The 17498-nt window shown below is 30.8% G+C and overlaps 1 protein-coding gene and 1 non-coding gene across 2 annotated transcripts; one reads left to right on the top strand and one right to left on the bottom strand.

Moving 5' to 3' along the window:
• Positions 1-440: 440 nt before the first annotated feature.
• On the bottom strand, positions 441-2323 carry LOC110673736 (transcription factor DIVARICATA-like). Its single transcript, XM_021836910.2, has 2 exons — positions 1315-2323; positions 441-1184 (listed from the first exon to the last, which is right to left on the bottom strand). Exons 1-2 carry the CDS (start codon positions 1680-1682, stop codon positions 719-721), a joined length of 834 nt encoding a protein of 277 aa, XP_021692602.2. The 5' UTR covers positions 1683-2323; the 3' UTR covers positions 441-718.
• An 11201-nt stretch (positions 2324-13524) lies between these two features.
• LOC131182702 (small nucleolar RNA R71) lies at positions 13525-13631 on the top strand. Its single transcript, XR_009150963.1, has one exon. It is a non-coding gene; the product is annotated as a small nucleolar RNA R71 (small nucleolar RNA).
• Positions 13632-17498: the final 3867 nt, after the last annotated feature.

Below are 17498 nucleotides of genomic sequence, written 5' to 3'. Positions count from 1 at the left end.
GTTGAAGTATTGTTTATGTAATTTAGACTGAAATATTGTATGTTCCTTTTTCTTATTTTCTTTATGGCTTAGATTTGTGCACTTCTCATAACAACTAATCTTTGGTCAACTTGGCCTTGTTGAAATGCTTAAAGCTAAGAATAGCTCAACTGAGTCTCTTCTGACAAGAAAAATGCAAGCAGTCAGATTCCATGGAATTTCAAAAGTTGTGCAGTCTGAGTCAGCTTCTAACTCAGCCTCATAGATCTGTGACATAGTGAATTCTACGTCATGTAAACGCATAAGGTGCTCCGCATTAAAATTTTTCTACCTAATTCATAAATTCCTTTATTGTTCTTGAAGCATAAAGCTAAGAATTTATGAGATTTTTCGCATCAGACTTTATGATCATCAAGATTTTTTCCAAATTTATGAGCAAAACTAAAAAAGATTGGCACGAATTTGTAAAAACAGAGGAGTTTCTTGATGCAGATTTATAATAAATGGTAAGCTTTCACCTTTGTCCAAGAAACCTACTAAACTGGGATTTTCTTGCTCATTCAACAGTCTTACATTTTAATTTCATCATCTGGGCTTTGAAATTTGAGACATCATATGATTTAAAATCTCTGCTATTTTCAGAAACAATGACTACCACAGGCTACCCATTAACAAAACCATACAGAACTAAAGCAAAAGCACTGCCATTTCAGATTCCTTTCAACTCAAGGATAGCCTCTTATCCAGGAATTTGATGTCTCTGGAAAACCAAGTTATGTGGGATGATATGGGCACCAGCATAAAGATTTTGCTCCTGAAGTTTAAAGCCATTGGAAGCAATCCCACTAGGAGATGACACAAGCAAGTTGCCCTGACTAGAATCAAATACCATAATTGATCCGTTCTTTGAGTCGTTCCAATCAATTAACATTTTCTGCATACTAGTGGCGTTTTGTGATAAAAGAGCATTGGAATGGTCTAGCGAGGGAAGTTTATTACCCTCTGATGGAGTAGTAGTGAGATTGACTGTTGTGATGTCATGTATGCTTGGTCTTCTCTTGTCTTTCACCCCAGAAAGCTGCTGCCTTATAAAGTACTTCTGTGCATGGCTTGCTACTTGAGTTGGAGTCTTGGAAACTACGAAATTCCTGGAAATATTCCTCCAATCCCCTTTTCCATGCTTTAAAAGCCCCAAAAGGAACAGCCTGCAATTGAACAGTAATAACCAAAGCTTCAAACTAACATATTTTTGAAACAAAAAAAATCTATAAAACAACCGGGTATACAATGTAAATAGTAAATGATTATGAAATAAATAAATTTAAGGGAATTCACCTGTGCTCATCCTCCGTCCATGGCACACCTTTCTTCCTCTCCTGGTCACCATTTTTGGTAGGCAAAGGCCTCTTTCTATATGCATCAAAATTGCGATCTTCAACCCAATCCAATGCAATGGGTGAACTAACGTAACCGGGAATAGGTATCTTCCCAGCTTCTATGTCACTAACATCCTCTTCCAGCTCCCTATACTGCTTGATCACATCGTATACTGTCTTTCCTGGGATCATAGCTGCCACTTTTGTCCATCGATCAGGCTCATGCTCATCATATATTGCCAAAGCCCTCTCAAATTCCTTGTTCTCCTCTTTAGTCCACTCTGTGCTTTGGCTAAACCAATAAAAAGATGGATGTATAGTTTCCATGACTGTAAATACTTACGTGCAATGTTTGCTTACGAGTTCATATTGAATTGAGAGGACAGTATAGAACAGGAAGACAGAGAGTATGTGCAAAGAGTGAGGTTTTTATGGTAGTCTGAAAGGCTTTCAATTTAGAATCATTTACACGGAATCAGGAATCTCTTTTTCTTTTTCTTAGCAGCATAAAACTTAGAATCTAATAAAGACCCACCTTTAACGAATCCAAAAGAATCTTGAAAAGAGAGATGAAAATTTGATCTTCCCACCCAGGACAAAAGACTTGAGAATGGAAGAAGCAAAACCCAGATGGGGATTTTTAAAATTGAGGCAGAGGAATTGATTGAAAAAGAAAAAGAAAAAGAAAAGAAATAAAAACTTCCAATAAATGAACCTCCAAACTGATATTTTATAGCCGAGATACTGTAACAGTATTGAGCATTGACAAAGAAAGCAGAAGAAAAAGTAGCTCGTCTATTGGTTTCTTTAAAAAGAGACAGGCTAGTTGAGCAAGGAAGGATCAAAAGAGATGAATCAAAACCAAATTATAATGTCTTGGGTTTTGTATATGGTTGATGCATTGAAGGGAGGTATATGAATTCTAAAGAGGAAGGATACCTAAACTTGAAAGGTGGCTGCTTGATGTTGGAACATGGACTACTGACACAGTTAACCCTCATTCCTTACAGGGGAAGGGAGATCCCAAGGGAAGGCATAACAGACTTTATAATTTGTTTATGAAAAATATAAAAAATAAGAGTGATTGTGTGAAAAAAAAAATTTATTTCAAAAGAAGCTTATTGATAAAAATTTCTTTTTTCATTTTGAATTTTCTTTTGAAGGACATAACAAATTTTCAATATATTAGACTTTCATTGGGACTCGAACTCAATCTCATGTTTAAAAATTAAAATTTTTTAAGAATTAAATGTAATTAATTTTTTTGTCATTTTTTTTAAAATGAAAATTTTATTTTTTTATTTTAAAAAATCACATTTTAAAACAATAGAAATTATGTATGTTTGTGTGAAAATATAATTAATTTTAAAAAGTTAATATTTTCCAGAAAGCTCATAGATAAAAAGTTTCTTTTTTTATTGTGATTTTTTTTTTTAAAATTTTGATATAGATATCTTTAATTGGATCATTCATAAATTGCGTTAAAATTGACTATGATGTCAAAAAAAAGAAAGAATGTAATATCACTTGAAGAGGAAAAAAAAGTTGGCTTATTTTTTTTTTTTTTAAATGTTAGGAATTAATTGGATTAAAGAAATTATGTCATTTAAGAATGTGTTTTTAATTTGCTCTTATATTTTTGGAAAGCTAAAATAATAAGGATTTTTAAAATCATTTTTTTATTAATTTTGTTTTAAAAATTTCAATACAACTCAAATGAATTGAATTGGATAATATGATACTAATTCCATAATCTTAATCATTTTTTAATTTGTCGGAAAGCATTTTAAAATTTTTTTAATGATATATGAGTTTTTGTATTGATATTTGATCTCTCTTTCATTTAAACATTAAACTAGTTGGTGCAGTATGTAAATTATTTACTATTTTATTTAATAATATAATTTAAAATGTATTTTTATCATTTTATTTTTTTATTATATTATAAATTTTTAATTAATTATAATTTTATTTCAATTGTTGATAAATCAATAAGTTGACTAATATATATATATATTTTTTAAAAGATTAAATAAGACATAAATTTTCAGTAAAGGGTCAAATAAGTTAAAAATTAAGTTTTGAACTAAATAATTTTAAAATTAAGTTTTTGACTAAATAAGTTCATAATTAAATTTTGAACTAAATAAGCCATAATAAGTAATTAAAGCTAAATAAGTTCACACTTAATAAAATATTTTTTTCTAATTTTAAATATTAAAATTTATTTATTAGTTTTAATTAAAATAAAATTAAAAAAAGAAATGAAAAACTTGATGAATAAAAAATTGTTTAATATTTACTTAAAAAACCATAAAAAATATTATTTTATTATTAAAAAATAGGTATGGACTTAGTTGGCCATAGGGACTTATTTGATCCAAAACATAATTTTAGATTTATTTAGTATTTTTTTCTTTTTTTTTTCTATTATTTTTTAAATAAGTTGAAATAGTCTTATACCAATAAAATAATAAACAAAATAAACAAAATGAATATTGATAATTTTACAATATCATTATTAAAATTTTTATACTTTAAATAAAAGAATTTTTTTTAAATGACTTTTAAAATTTTATAGATAATTTTTATTGAATAATTTTTAAATTTATATATAAATTATTTCAATTTTTTAGAAAATAATTCACCTTTTTTCAAATATAACAAAATGTTAACAAAAAAAATTAATTTTTATAGATGTATTATAATAAATAGAGTTTTATAATGTCTAAAATGTAAATTTAAGAATTTTAAAATTCTTAAAAGATGTAGTAAAAAGAATTGATAATTCTTATTTTATTGTTGGTGTGCTTCCGCAAGTGCAGGGGTCACAGTAGTATAGTTTTAAAAAAATAATATCGTTCTCACAGGGAATTGTGCTTAAATTGGAAATAAAAGAATAAGCTAATTAGAATGGTAAAATTTAAAGATATAAAATAGAATTTAAAATTTAATATTGGTATTTGAGGAATTTAAGCTAAATCAAACAATTAACTAAATTAATTAAACTAGATTACCAAAATTTAAATTGAAATTGCTATTTATGAAATTTGGAGGAATTAAATCTAAATTCAATAAAAATTAAAGTGATTCTAGATATAGGGTTTTCAATATTGTTTGCATATGGTTTATCCCTAATTTAGCCAAACACATGAGAATTGCAATTTTGAGGGAAATCAATTCTTAGTTTTTGAAACCTTTTTCAAGCATTTCAAAGTTGGTATTCATTAAATCAAACCCTGTTTTCACGGTATTTCAAACCTAACAAAAATCCAATTAAAGCTCTAATTGATTTTGGAAAGTCCCCTTAATCCTCTTAGCTTATCTCTAACACCATGAAAACTAAGTTTATTGCAAGATTATCTATTCCAAACATTCACTTTTCAGTCCATCTGTCAAGGATTAAAACTTAACTTAATGAGGGCCCATTCATCAAGCAAGGTAATAAGCTCACAAGCAATAAATCAAAATGTAGCAAATCTCATTTAAATGACTAAATCAGTTCAAAAACCACAATACAAAGCAATATTTACAAACCCATCTCTAGAATCTCAAATATCTACTCACAAATCATGGTTTCAAGACAAACCCAAGTATAAAAATGAAGAAATATTGAAAAACTAAGCTAAGGAATAGAAAAACCCAGTAGAATGATGAAGTATCAGCTGCTGGAGAGTTGCAGAAATGTCCTCTGCTGCTGCTATAAAACCAGACGTGCTCCTCTTCCTTTCTCCCTCTCTCTCTTGCAAAATCTCCCTCTTTTCCTCCTTATGGAAAGAAAGAGATAAAGGATTTTTTTATATGGTTCAGAGGTCTGCCCTAAAATGGGTAAAAATGTGGAATATTCCAGAGAAAGTGAGGTATTAAATCAGATGAACGAAAATACCACATCAACCATTTTCAGTAAAAACGACACAAGTTGAATCAGTTGTGTTGCGGGTTGTGTCGCAGGTTGTGAAACCTGCTGCCTGAGAGAAACTGCATATCTGACAATCGACACAACCTGTGACACAAGCTGTGTTGTAGGTTGTGTCACTTTTGGCCTCTTTAATCTCAACTTCAAAATTTTGCAATTCAACTTTAATTTCTTCCAAATGGCTGCTCTGATCAAAATACACCAAATTTCTCCAAATTTAACCTACAAAACAAATAAATTCCATAAATTAAACTAAGAAGTATAAAAAGGAAAAATTGACTAAATATATGCTAATATCTATAGTAATAGCTATGAACAAGGGTAAATTATGTGCAAAAATTATACCTAAATGATGATATAAAATGCATGCATCAAATTTCCCCATACTCAAACTCTTGCTTGTCCCCAAGCAAAATTTCATTAAAACTAATTTGGAAGGGAATAGAATTAGTCTTTAAAAACACAAAAATCACTAATCCAAACCACCAACTTACCTCTAGCTACCAACATTCCAAATTCCCACCAACGAAGCACAAAGAATGAAGCAATCACTCTCAACAATTACAGAATAGCTAAGAATTAACCAATCAACCCAAGCAACAAATACCAACCAGCTACAAGAGTCAACTATGCCAAAACAAACCTAAATGAAATAGATAGCTAATGTGTCTCAAATAGATGGTGAGTAATGTATGAAAGATTATATTGCCAAACCCATGTGCAAGCATAAAAGATCTAACTTCACTAATGTAACAAGCGTTTTTCAAAGAATCATTAGGTCTTTTTAAGGGTTGTAATGGGGTCCAATAGGGTAAAATTATGGTTAACAAAAAAAGGGATTAAGGAAAATAAAATATGAGAATAATATTAATCATGAAACTCAAAGTGCATCCAATATTCTTTTTTTTATTTCCATTTTTTTTATATATAATTTTTTTTTCTTTTAAATCAAGAGGAAAGAAATTCATGATGAATCTCAAGTGCTATCTCAATGATTATATAAAGGGACTACTTTTTATACCCTTTCATTTATTTATTTATTTATTTTGATTTTGTATGTGTCCCTATTTCATGTCACACCCAAAATTACCTTTGGGATATTTTGGTGACCCCGTTTTTTTTTATCAGCTTTTCACAATTACTCTAGCACTTTTCAAGATGTTTCAATCCTCTAAGTTTTTTTTTTATGCGTACTTAATTGCTAAAATATTATTCTCATAAATAGGTGGTAGTGTTTAGGTTTTATGGCTAGGTAAATGATTTGGGTTCCAAAGAAATTAGGGAATTAAGGTTTAAGGGGGTTTGCAAGGGTTGAAATGAAATTAAAGTAGGTTAAGGCTAAATATGAGGTTTAAAAATATGAAAGAATGCCTAAATCATATTCTTATCAAATGCTAGTTAAAAATTTCGCTTTGAAAGATCTAAGATGCTTGTTCTAGGAATGGTGAGACGACAATGACCATTTTCTTCCTTAAAGGCTTATCCAGACACTCAAAAACTCAAAATAACTAATCAGAATCTGCATACCTAGATGAATATATTAATTTTCAGCTATTAAGTAAGAGAAAGAATAATGCTTAAGACTTTGTACCCAGCTAGAACTTTCATTCCACTAACCATCTAAAGGCAAGTCAGATTGCTTGAATAAGCAACTTCTGGAATTCAAAGGCTGGTTTAAAAATCCAAAAAAATTTTAAATGAATGAATGAAATGCATAAATGTATAAATGTATAATGAACCTATATGCAACTAAGTATGCATAACTAAGTGTATGAAGCTAAATGCAGTGTATATAAGTGAATATGTACAAGTATGAAGTAATGAATAAGTATGTCACTATATGTAAATGAAAAAAAAAATAATTTTTGCAAAAAATTTACCCTCTCCCCCATACTCAGAATGAACATTGTCCTCAATGTTAAAAGATTGCAAGGAATGGGATTATTTGGCTATAAATGCAATGGGTTCTCTCAAATATTGTGCAGAAAATAGGTGGCTAATATGTGCATGAAGAATGGATATGTAAGCTTAAAGTGAATAAGGGGTACCCTGTTTCATAAGTGGTAGCACAACTTGTGCTGAAAATGACACAAGTTGAGATAAAAATTGTTACCTCAGTGAAGGTGCAACCAATTTAATTAAATAAAATTTGGATAGCTGCTGCACTCATTGCAAAAAAAACAGTGGAATGGAATCCATTAAAGCAATTAAACTCAAAAAGTTGAAATAGGGAGGTTAAGCCCAAAAATATAACCATGAGATATCCACTCATCAAGTGAAATTCTGAAGTAGCATATAAAAGCAAGTGAGCAAAGCATTAAAGATTCAAAAGAAAAATATACTTATGAGCAACTAAAAAAAATACTGAATAAGCAAATGTTTCAAATAAAAGAAAAGCAACATAAGCAAAATATTAACTAAACAAGTCACTAAAAACACTAATTAATGAAGCAACTAAAATAAAGACATGAAATATTTTTTTTTTAAAATTTTTTTTTGTTTTTTATCATGGGTTAGTGGGCTTTTTAGCATGGGGTTGGTCGCGGGCCCATTCTAGTGAAGTGGGTTGTCAACCTACAAAACCAAAAAAAAAAAAAAACAACACAAGTTAGAACACAAGGATGGAGGTTGTGCCAGAAATTGTGAAATATTCTGCCCAAATTGTTCCCAGTGAACATAAGCTACGACACAAGCTGAATCGATTGTGCCGCAGGTTATGAAATATTCTGCCCAAATTGCGGCCAGTGAACACAAGCTACGACACAAGCTGAATCGATTGTGCCATAGGTTGTGAAATATTCTGCCCAAATTCCACCCAGTGAACACAAGCTACGACACAATCAAAATCGATTGTGCCGCAGATTGTGAAATCTGCTGCCCAAATTTGATAAAATTACACAGTACCTGAAAAATTGAAACAAATTAGAATTTAAGTGATTAGACCTTCATAACATGAATTCTAATTGTTCAACCTGTTATGTTCATCAAATACTCATAAAAAAAAATTTTCAAAGCACCAATTCACACATCCACATTCAAATAATTTTCTTTTTTTTTTAAACCAAGATGACAAAGTTTGGAAAAACTTTCTCTTAAAATTAACAAAAAGAGCAAGGAATCCAGCAAGATCCACCAGCAAATATTCAACAATAGAAAGATGAAAAGTATAAGTGAACAAATTTAAAACTAAAATTTAAAGCTGAAATTTAAAGTTAGAACTAAAAAATTTTTTTTAATGCTTATTTGCTTGCAATGAATTGTATTCCATCTGCACAAGAAAATTAGAACAATGTCAAACTCTGAATAGAGTATAGAAAAACTTAAAACAAATATATGAAAGAAATAAATAATCAATGAAAAATTGTGGGTTATGCCCAGAAATGTTAAGTTTAGGTCTTTAGCTTGACTTTACTCAATCAAAATTTTATGGAGAATGAGAGAGATAGCAGGTTGCTATCTTCTCAATTGGCTCACAAATTGAATAATGCCTCAACCTTTGCCCATTTACCTTGAAATTACCAGATTTTTCACCAAAAATTTCCACAGCACCATGAGGGAAAACTTTCACAACTTTAAATGGACCTGACCACCTTGATTTTAATTTTTCTGGAAAAAATTTCAACCTTGAATTGATAAGAGCACCAAATCTCCTTCTTTAAAGTAATTTTTCTTGATATGCTTATCATGCCATTTTTTAGTTCTTTCTTTATAGATCCTAGCATTTTCATAAGCATTAAGTCTCAATTCTTCTAACTCATCAAGTTGCAAATGTCTTTTGTGTCCAGCAGTTTGTAAATCAAAATTGATTGCTCTTATGGCCCAATAAGCTTTATGTTCTAACTCTACGGGCAAATGGCATGATTTCCCAAAAACTAACCTATAAGGTGTAGTTCCTATGGGGGTTTTAAAGGCTGTTCTATATGCCCAAAGAGTGTCATCTAATTTAAGGGACCAATCTTTTTTAGACTTGCTGACAGTTTTCTCCAAGATTTGCTTAAGTTCTCTATTTGTGATTTCTACTTGGCCATTTGTTTGAGGGTGAAGTGGTGTGGCAATCCTATACTTTACCCCATACTTTCTCATCAATTTTTTAAATTGGTGATTGCAAAAATGGCTACCACCATCACTGATTATGGCACGTGGGGCACTAAATGTGGTCAAAACAAATTTTTTCAGAATTTCATCACAACTTTTGCATCATTGGTAGGTGTATCAATAGCTTCTACCCATTTAGATACATAGTCCACCCCTCTCAAGATATATTTATTCCCATAAGAAGATGGAAATGGCCCCATGAAATCAATTCCCCACACATCAAACAATTCAACTTCTAATATGGACTGTTGGGGCATCTCATCTCTCTTAGAAATATTGCCTACCCTTTGACACCTATCACACTTGCTTACAAAGTTTCTCACATGTTTAAACATATTAGGCCAATAGAAACCTGATGTCAAGACTTTTTCAATAGTTTTTGAGACACCACAATGACCACCATATTCAAAGGAATGACAATGGTAAATAACATCATTTATTTCTTCCTCTGGTATACATCTCCTAATTATTCCATCATTACATCTCCTAAACAAAAGAGGCTCTTCCCAAGAATAAAATTTAACATCATGCAAGAATCTTTTCTTTTGCTGCCAAGATAAATCAGGTGGCAAGACACCACAAGACAAGAAATTCACAATATCAGCAAACCATGGAAGTGCAGATTTCAACACATACAACTGCTCATTCATAAAAAACTCATCAATTGGCACAATATCATCATCTTTATTTTCAGTTTTTATCCTAGAAAGGTGATCAGCCACCACATTCTCAACACCTTTTTTATCTATTATTTCTAAATCAAATTCTTGAAGTAACAAAATCCATCTAATCAACCTAGATTTAGCTTCTTTCTTGCTCATTAAATACCTTATTGTTGTATGATCAGTGAAAACTATTACCTTTGAGTTGACCAAATAAGAACAGAATTTATTGAGTGCAAATACTACCGCAAGGAACTCCTTTTCAGTTGTAGCATAATTAACTTGAGCTTCATCAAGGGTTCGGCTTGCATAGTAAATGGCATAAGGTTTTCTATCTTTTTGTTGGCTAAGGACAGCTCCAACAGCAAACTCGCTTGCATCACACATGATTTTGAATGGCAAAGTCCAATCCAGGGGCTGCATGATAGGAGCTGTTGTTAATGCCGTCTTTAACCTGCAAAAAGCAACCATACAATCTTGATTAAAATCAAATTTAACATCATGATTCAAAAGATTTGTTAAGGGTTTAGCAAGTTTAGAAAGATCCTGAATAAATTGCCGGTAAAACCCGGCTTGTCCAAGAAAACTCCGCACTCCTTTGACAGTGGTTGGAGGGGGCATTTTTTCAATAATTTCTATTTTGGCTCTATCTACTTCAATTCCCCTGTTTGAGATCAAATGCCCTAAAATGATCCCCTCTTGGACCATAAAGTGGCATTTCTCCCAATTCAACACTAGATCATTATCAGCACACCTCTGCAAGATTTTAGACAAATTAGTCCAGCATGAATCAAAATTAGTTCCATATACTGAAAAGTCATCCATGAAGACCTCTATAATTTCTTCAATAAAATCAGAAAAAATGGCCATCATGCACCTTTGAAAGGTGGCAGGCGCATTACACAATCCGAATGGCATCCTTCGATATGCAAAGGTGCCATAGGGACAGGTAAATGTAGTTTTTTCTTGGTCATCAGGATGGATTGGAATTTGAAAGAATCCAAAATATCCATCTAAGTAACAAAAGAAATAATGCTTGGCTAATCTCTCTAACATTTGATCCATAAAAAGAAGGGGAAAATGGTCTTTTCTTGTAGCATTGTTCAACTTCCTATAGTCTATGCACATTCTCCAACCTGTAACAGTTCTAGTGGGTATCAATTCATTATTCTCATTTTTAACAACTGTCACCCCACCTTTTTTTGGTACAACATGCACAGGACTAACCCACTCACTGTCAGAAATGGGGTAAATAATTCTAGCAGCTCGTAATTTTAGGATTTCCTTTTTCACAACATCCTTCATTGTAGGATTCAATCTTCTTTGGTATTCAATAGAAGGTCTACTATTTGGCTCTAGGAAAATCCTATGCATACAGATTGTTGGACTAACTCCCTTTATATCATCAATTGCATAACCCAAAACTCTCTTATATTCTCTCAAAACTCTCAATAATTTATCAATCCCAATATCAGTCAAAGATGCATTAATTATAACAGGATATGTTCCATTGGGTCCAATAAAAGTATACCTGAGATTGGAAGGAAGAGGTTTAAGATCTACCTTTGGGGCATCCTCTACCTTTAATGATGGTGGTTTAATCTCCAAAGTTTACACTTCTTCAAGTTGAAAAATTATGGCTTCAGGATGTGGTGGAGAGCTCTCCAAGTGTTTTGCAAAAGCAGCTATGTTGTGATTATCATCATCAATGCTTCCACCATGGACTAAGCAATTTTCAAGAGAGTCTTGTGGATAGCTTTTTCTGAAATGCTCTTGAACAATCTCATCAATAATGTCTACCCGCAAACAAGACTCAACTTCTTCATGTTTCCTTTTCATGGCAGGATTGATTTTGAATATTATTTGATCATCTCCCACTCTAAGTGTCAATTTCTCACATTTTACATCAATTAATGCACCAACTGTTGCCAAAAAGGGTCTTCCCAATAAGATAGGAATTTTTTTGTCTTCCTCCATATCTAAAATGACAAAATCCACCAGAATGTAGAGTTTTCCAACCTTGATAGGCACATTTTCTAGAATGCCTTCTGGATACTTAATTGAACGGTCAGCCAATAAAAGATACATGTTTGTGGGCTTCAACTCTCCCATATTCAGCTTCTCATATATTGAAAGTGGCATTAGGCTAACACTAGCCCCAAGGTCACATAAGGCATTTGTCACACAATTATCACCTATATGACAAGGGATGGAAAACACACCCAGATCTTTGAGTTTGGGAGGTAACTTCTTCTGAATTATAACACTGCATTGCTCTCCCAAGTTGATGGTATCATAATCTTCTAGCTTTCTCTTGTTGGTAAGAATCTCCTTCAAAAACTTGGCATAACTTGGCATTTGGGATAGTGCTTCAGTGAATGGCACATTGATATACAACTTCTTTAGCATTTCAAGGAATTTGCCAAATTGTTTGTCTAGCTTATGCTTGATGAATCTTTGAGGGTAGGGAAGGGTGGGCTTGTAAGGCTCAGGTGGAATGTATGGTTTCTCTTCCTCATCTTGCTCACTTTTGCTTTCTTCTTCTTTTTCATTTTTCTTGCTCTCAACTGAATTTTCTTCTTTTGTGCTCTCTTTTTCTTCTCTCTTGTTTTCACTCTCTTGACCAACTTTCTTACCACTTCTCAAGGTCACAACCTTACATTGTTCATGAGGGTTTTGTGGTTGGCTAGGTAGTTTGCCATAGGATTTACTTCCCGATGAGCTTGCTTGTTGAGCCAATTGAGTCTCCAACATACGATTGTGGGTTTGTAATTGATCCATGGTTTGTCTCATATGTTGCATTTCATCCTCCAATTTGCTATTCATCTTGCTTTGTTCAGCAAAAAATTTCTCCATCATGCTTTCCAAGGTTGGCTTCAGTTCATGAGGTGGAAGGGATTGTTGTGCTCTTGCTTGATATCCAGGTTGTGGCTGCCTTGTGGGCTGAAATTGAGGCTGAAACTGAGGTCTATTCTGCTGCATATACTGCTGGTTATGAGTATAATTTGAGCTTTGACCTTGTTAAGCAAAAGTTACTTGTGGTCTCCATGTTGAGTTGTTCACGTTAGAGTAAGAATTTCCCATAGGTTTTTGTTGATAACCTCCTGCATAAGCAGCTTGTTCTTGCAAATAATCATCACCATAAGAAGAGTAATCAACTCCACAACTTTGGCTTCCATCTGTGTAGGCAACTTGTTGCATAGTTGTAAGAGTTGAGGTTGTTGCCTTTGTGCAAAAATCACTAAGAAGTTGAGTCAACTGATCAAATCTTGCATTCATGTAGCTAACTGAGTCAAGTTCATAAATTCCAGCCTTCTTTGGCTCAAGTGCTCTTGGATTTCCCCACAAATGGGTATTATGAGCAATCTTCTCTAATAGATCATAGCATTCTTCACTTGTCATTCTCATGAAATCTCCTCCTGCTTGTGAATCAATTATGTTTCTTATGGTTGGAGTAACTCTGGTGTAGAAATTCTGAACAATCATCCATTTCGGTATTTCATGATGAGGACATTGCATTTCAAGCTCCTTAAATCTCATCCAAGATTCATACAAAGTTTCATCATCCCTTGGCTTAAAAGCTACCATCAAATTCCTCAAATGAGTGGTCTTCCCAGGTGGGAAAAACTGAGATAGAAAAGCTTGAGATAGCTGCTCCCAAGTAGTTATAGTAGCTTATGGAAGTGAGTCATACCACTCTAATGCTGAATCCCGAAGAGAGAATGGAAATAAGGTGAGCCGAATCACTTCATCTGAAACTCCAAGCTGTCTTTGTGTGCTACATATCATAAAAAATTTCTTCAAATGAGAATGAGGATTTTCAAGTAGGCTATCTCCAAATTGAGAATTCTGAACTACTTGAATGAGACTAGTCTTTAACCCAAATTGATTAGCTCTAATGATAGGTCTGTTATCTCTCACATCAGCACATCTAGGAAAAGCATAATCTAACATGGATCTTCTCTGAGGATCATTTTGATTAACAACTTCATTCTGCCTATTTTGCTCATTTCCTCCATTATCTCCACCAATAGCTCTATTTTGATTGTCCATATTTTCAATTGTCTCCTCTTGCTCAAATCTTTGTTGTTCTTCTTTTTTTGCTTCCTTTCTTCTCTTGTATTCCTTTTTGTTGGCTCGATAGAATTTTTCAATTTCAGGGTTGAACAATAATTTAGTATCGCTTGTGCTTTTCGATCGTTTCATAAACAAGAAAAGTACCTGACAAACACAAGGAACAGTAGTGAAAATAGAAGAAAATAAAAATTCTAATCAGCTTAAAACAATTAAAATCCAACTTAAAAACAAACAATTCCCTGGCAACGGCGCCAAAAACTTGGTGTGCTTCCGCAAGTGCACGGGTCACAGTAGTATAGTTTTAAAAAAATAATATCGTTCCCACAGGGAATTGTGCTTAAATTGGAAATAAAAGAATAAGCTAATTAGAATGGTAAAATTTAAAGATATAAAATGGAATTTAAAATTTAAGATTGGTATTTGACAAATTTAAGCTAAATCAAACAATTAACTAAATTAATTAAACTAGATTACCAAAATTTAAATTGAAATTGCTATTTATGAAATTTGGAGGAATTAAATCTAAATTCAATAAAAATTAAAGTGATTCTAGAGATAGGGTTTTCAATATTATTTGCATGTGATTTATCCCTAATTTAGCCAAATACATGAGAATTGCAATTTTGAGGAAAATCAATTCTTAGTTCTTTGAAACTTTTTCAAGCATTTCAAAGTTGGTATTCATTAAATCAAATCATGTTTTCACGGTATTTCAAACCTAACAAAAATCCAATTAAAGCTCTAATTGATTTTGGAAAGTCCCCTTAATCCTCTTAGCTTATCTCTAACACCAAGAAAACTAAGTTTATTGCAAGATTATCTATCCCAAACATTCACTTTTCAGTCCATCTGTTAAGGATTAAAACTTAACTTAATGAGGGCCCATTCATCAAGCAAGGTAACAAGCTCACAAGCAATAAATCAAAATGTAGCAAATCTCATTTAAATGACTAAATCAGTTCAAAAACCATAATACAAAGCAATATTTACAAACCCATCTCTAGAATCTCAAATATCTACTCACAAATCATGGTGACAAACCCAAGTATAAAAATGAAGAAATATTGAAAAACTAAGCTAAGGAATAGAAAAACCCAGTAGAATGATGAAGTATCAGCTTTTGGAGAGTTGCAGAAATGTCCTCTGCTGCTGCTGCTGCAAAACCAGACGTGCTCCTCTTCCTTTCTCCCTCTCTCTCTTGCAAAATCTCCCTCTTTTCCTCCTTATGGAAAGAAAGAGATAAAGGAGCTTTTATATAGTTCAGAGGTCTGCCCTAGAATGGGTAAAAATGTGGAATATTTCAGAGAAAGTGAGGTATTAAATCAGAGGAACGAAAATGCCACGTCAACCATTTTCAATAAAAACGACACAAGCTGAATCTGTTGTGTTGCAGGTTGTGTTGCAGGTTGTGAAACCTGTTGCCTGAGAGAAACTGCATATCTGACAATCGACACAACCTGTGACACAAGCTGTGTTGTAGGTTGTGTCACTTTTGGCCTCTTTAATATCAACTTCAAAATTTTGCAATTCAACTTTAATTTCTTCCAAATGGCTGCTCTGATCAAAATACACCAAATTTCTCCAAATTTAACCTACAAAATAAATAAATTTCATAAATTAAACTAAGAAGTATAAAAAGGAAAAATTGACTAAATATATGCTAATATTTATAGTAATAGCTATGAACAAGGGTAAATTATGTGCAAAAATTATACCTAAATGATGATATAAAATGCATGTATCAATTGTATAAAATAAGGTTTTAATAATTGGAATTTGAAAATTTTAAATAAAAAGATAATATTTAATATGATAAGTTAATTTTTTATATAACAAAATACAAAAATAAAGATAAAAAAGAATTTGTGCCACATAATAATTTTTAAGCACTCTTGTTTAGCTAAAAAATTTTATAAATAAATTATCTTGAATAATTATTTAAATATAAGTTATTATAATTTTTAAAAAATAATTCACACTTTTTTAGTCTAATTGAAAGTTAATCAAAAAAATTGATTTTTATAGATATATAATAGGATGACCAGAATTTTATAATTTTTGAAATTGTAAATTTTAAAATTTCTAAACTATGTAGTAAAATAAATTTTAGATAATTAATATTTTTTTTTGCATGAAATAAGATTTTAGTAGTTGACAATGAATATAATAAGTTAATTTTTTATATAAAAATTTAAAATAATAATAAAAAAGAAAGTTATTCCACATGACAACATTTTAAATATTCTTATTAAGTGGCACATTTTTGTAAAACTCTTTTTTATATATATATATATATATATATATATATATATATATATATATATATATATATATATATATATATATATATATATATATTTTTTTTTTTTTTTTTTTTTCTAGTAAAAAATAAATTTAAATATTTTATATGATAAAGGAATTTTGATATTATTTTCAACAACAAACAATTCACTTAAAAGAAACAATAACATTTAATAGATCTAGGGGGTGTTTGGTTTACCTGTTGGGTGTAGTTGATAGGTGATAGACATCCAAACAGGTGAACTAGATTGTTTGATAAGTTAAAAAAAATAAAACCGATAGTTGATAGGTAGCTAATACCTATCAGCTGCGATTTGTATCAGCTCTATTTTTAAAGCTGTTTCTCATCAGTCGATAGCTGATTTGATTTTATTTTTTATTTTGACCATATTATCCTTTTTTATTTAACTCAAAAATTAATATTATTAATACTTTATATTTTTCATTTACAATTTTAACATTTTAATTAACACATTTCAACTTTATTAAAATATTTTTTATTAATAATATAAAATATAAAATATTTATTTATATCTAAAAATTTAAAATTAATTATAAGTTTTTTCTTTATCAACAATAATAATTACTTTATTATTTTATCTATATTTTTAAAGTTATTTAATTATTTTTTTAAAAAAATTAATTATTTTCTTATTTCAATAATAAAATAAATGATATAATATAATAGATTAATAATTATATATTTATTTTAATAATATAATAAATAATATAATATATTAATTTAATAATTATATATTTAATTTAATAATAAAATAAATAAAATAAATAACATAATATAATAATTTTATAATTTTATATTTATTTCAATAATAAAATAAATTATATAATATATACCCTTATTAGTCATTTCACATATCAACAGCAACGACTAAATATAATTTTACCAAACAATTAACATAAATTAGCTATCACCGGCTATCAGCTAACAGTAACAACTATCAGCTAACGGTTATCAGCTGTGTTCAACAGTTAAACCAACCAGGCTCCTAAATTTTAGAAAAATTGAGTCAAATTTAAATTAAATTGGAAATGTTTTATCTAAATTCAGACCAGCCTATTCAATATAAATAA

The sequence above is a fragment of the Hevea brasiliensis genome, chromosome 8 (assembly GCF_030052815.1).
Source record: "Hevea brasiliensis isolate MT/VB/25A 57/8 chromosome 8, ASM3005281v1, whole genome shotgun sequence".
NCBI lineage: Eukaryota > Viridiplantae > Streptophyta > Magnoliopsida > Malpighiales > Euphorbiaceae > Hevea > Hevea brasiliensis.
Note: the sequence above shows the minus strand (reverse complement) of the source record. Positions and strands in the feature narration are given on the sequence as shown.

Excerpts from the sequence above, each read along its gene's own strand:
- LOC110673736 (XM_021836910.2), bottom strand. The coding sequence starts at position 1,682 with ATGGAAACTATACATCCATCTTTTTATTGGTTTAGCCAAAGCACAGAG. Across the intron at positions 1,185-1,314 it reads TGGACGGAGGATGAGCACAG|GCTGTTCCTTTTGGGGCTTT; the intron begins GTGAATTCCCTT and ends GTTCAATTGCAG.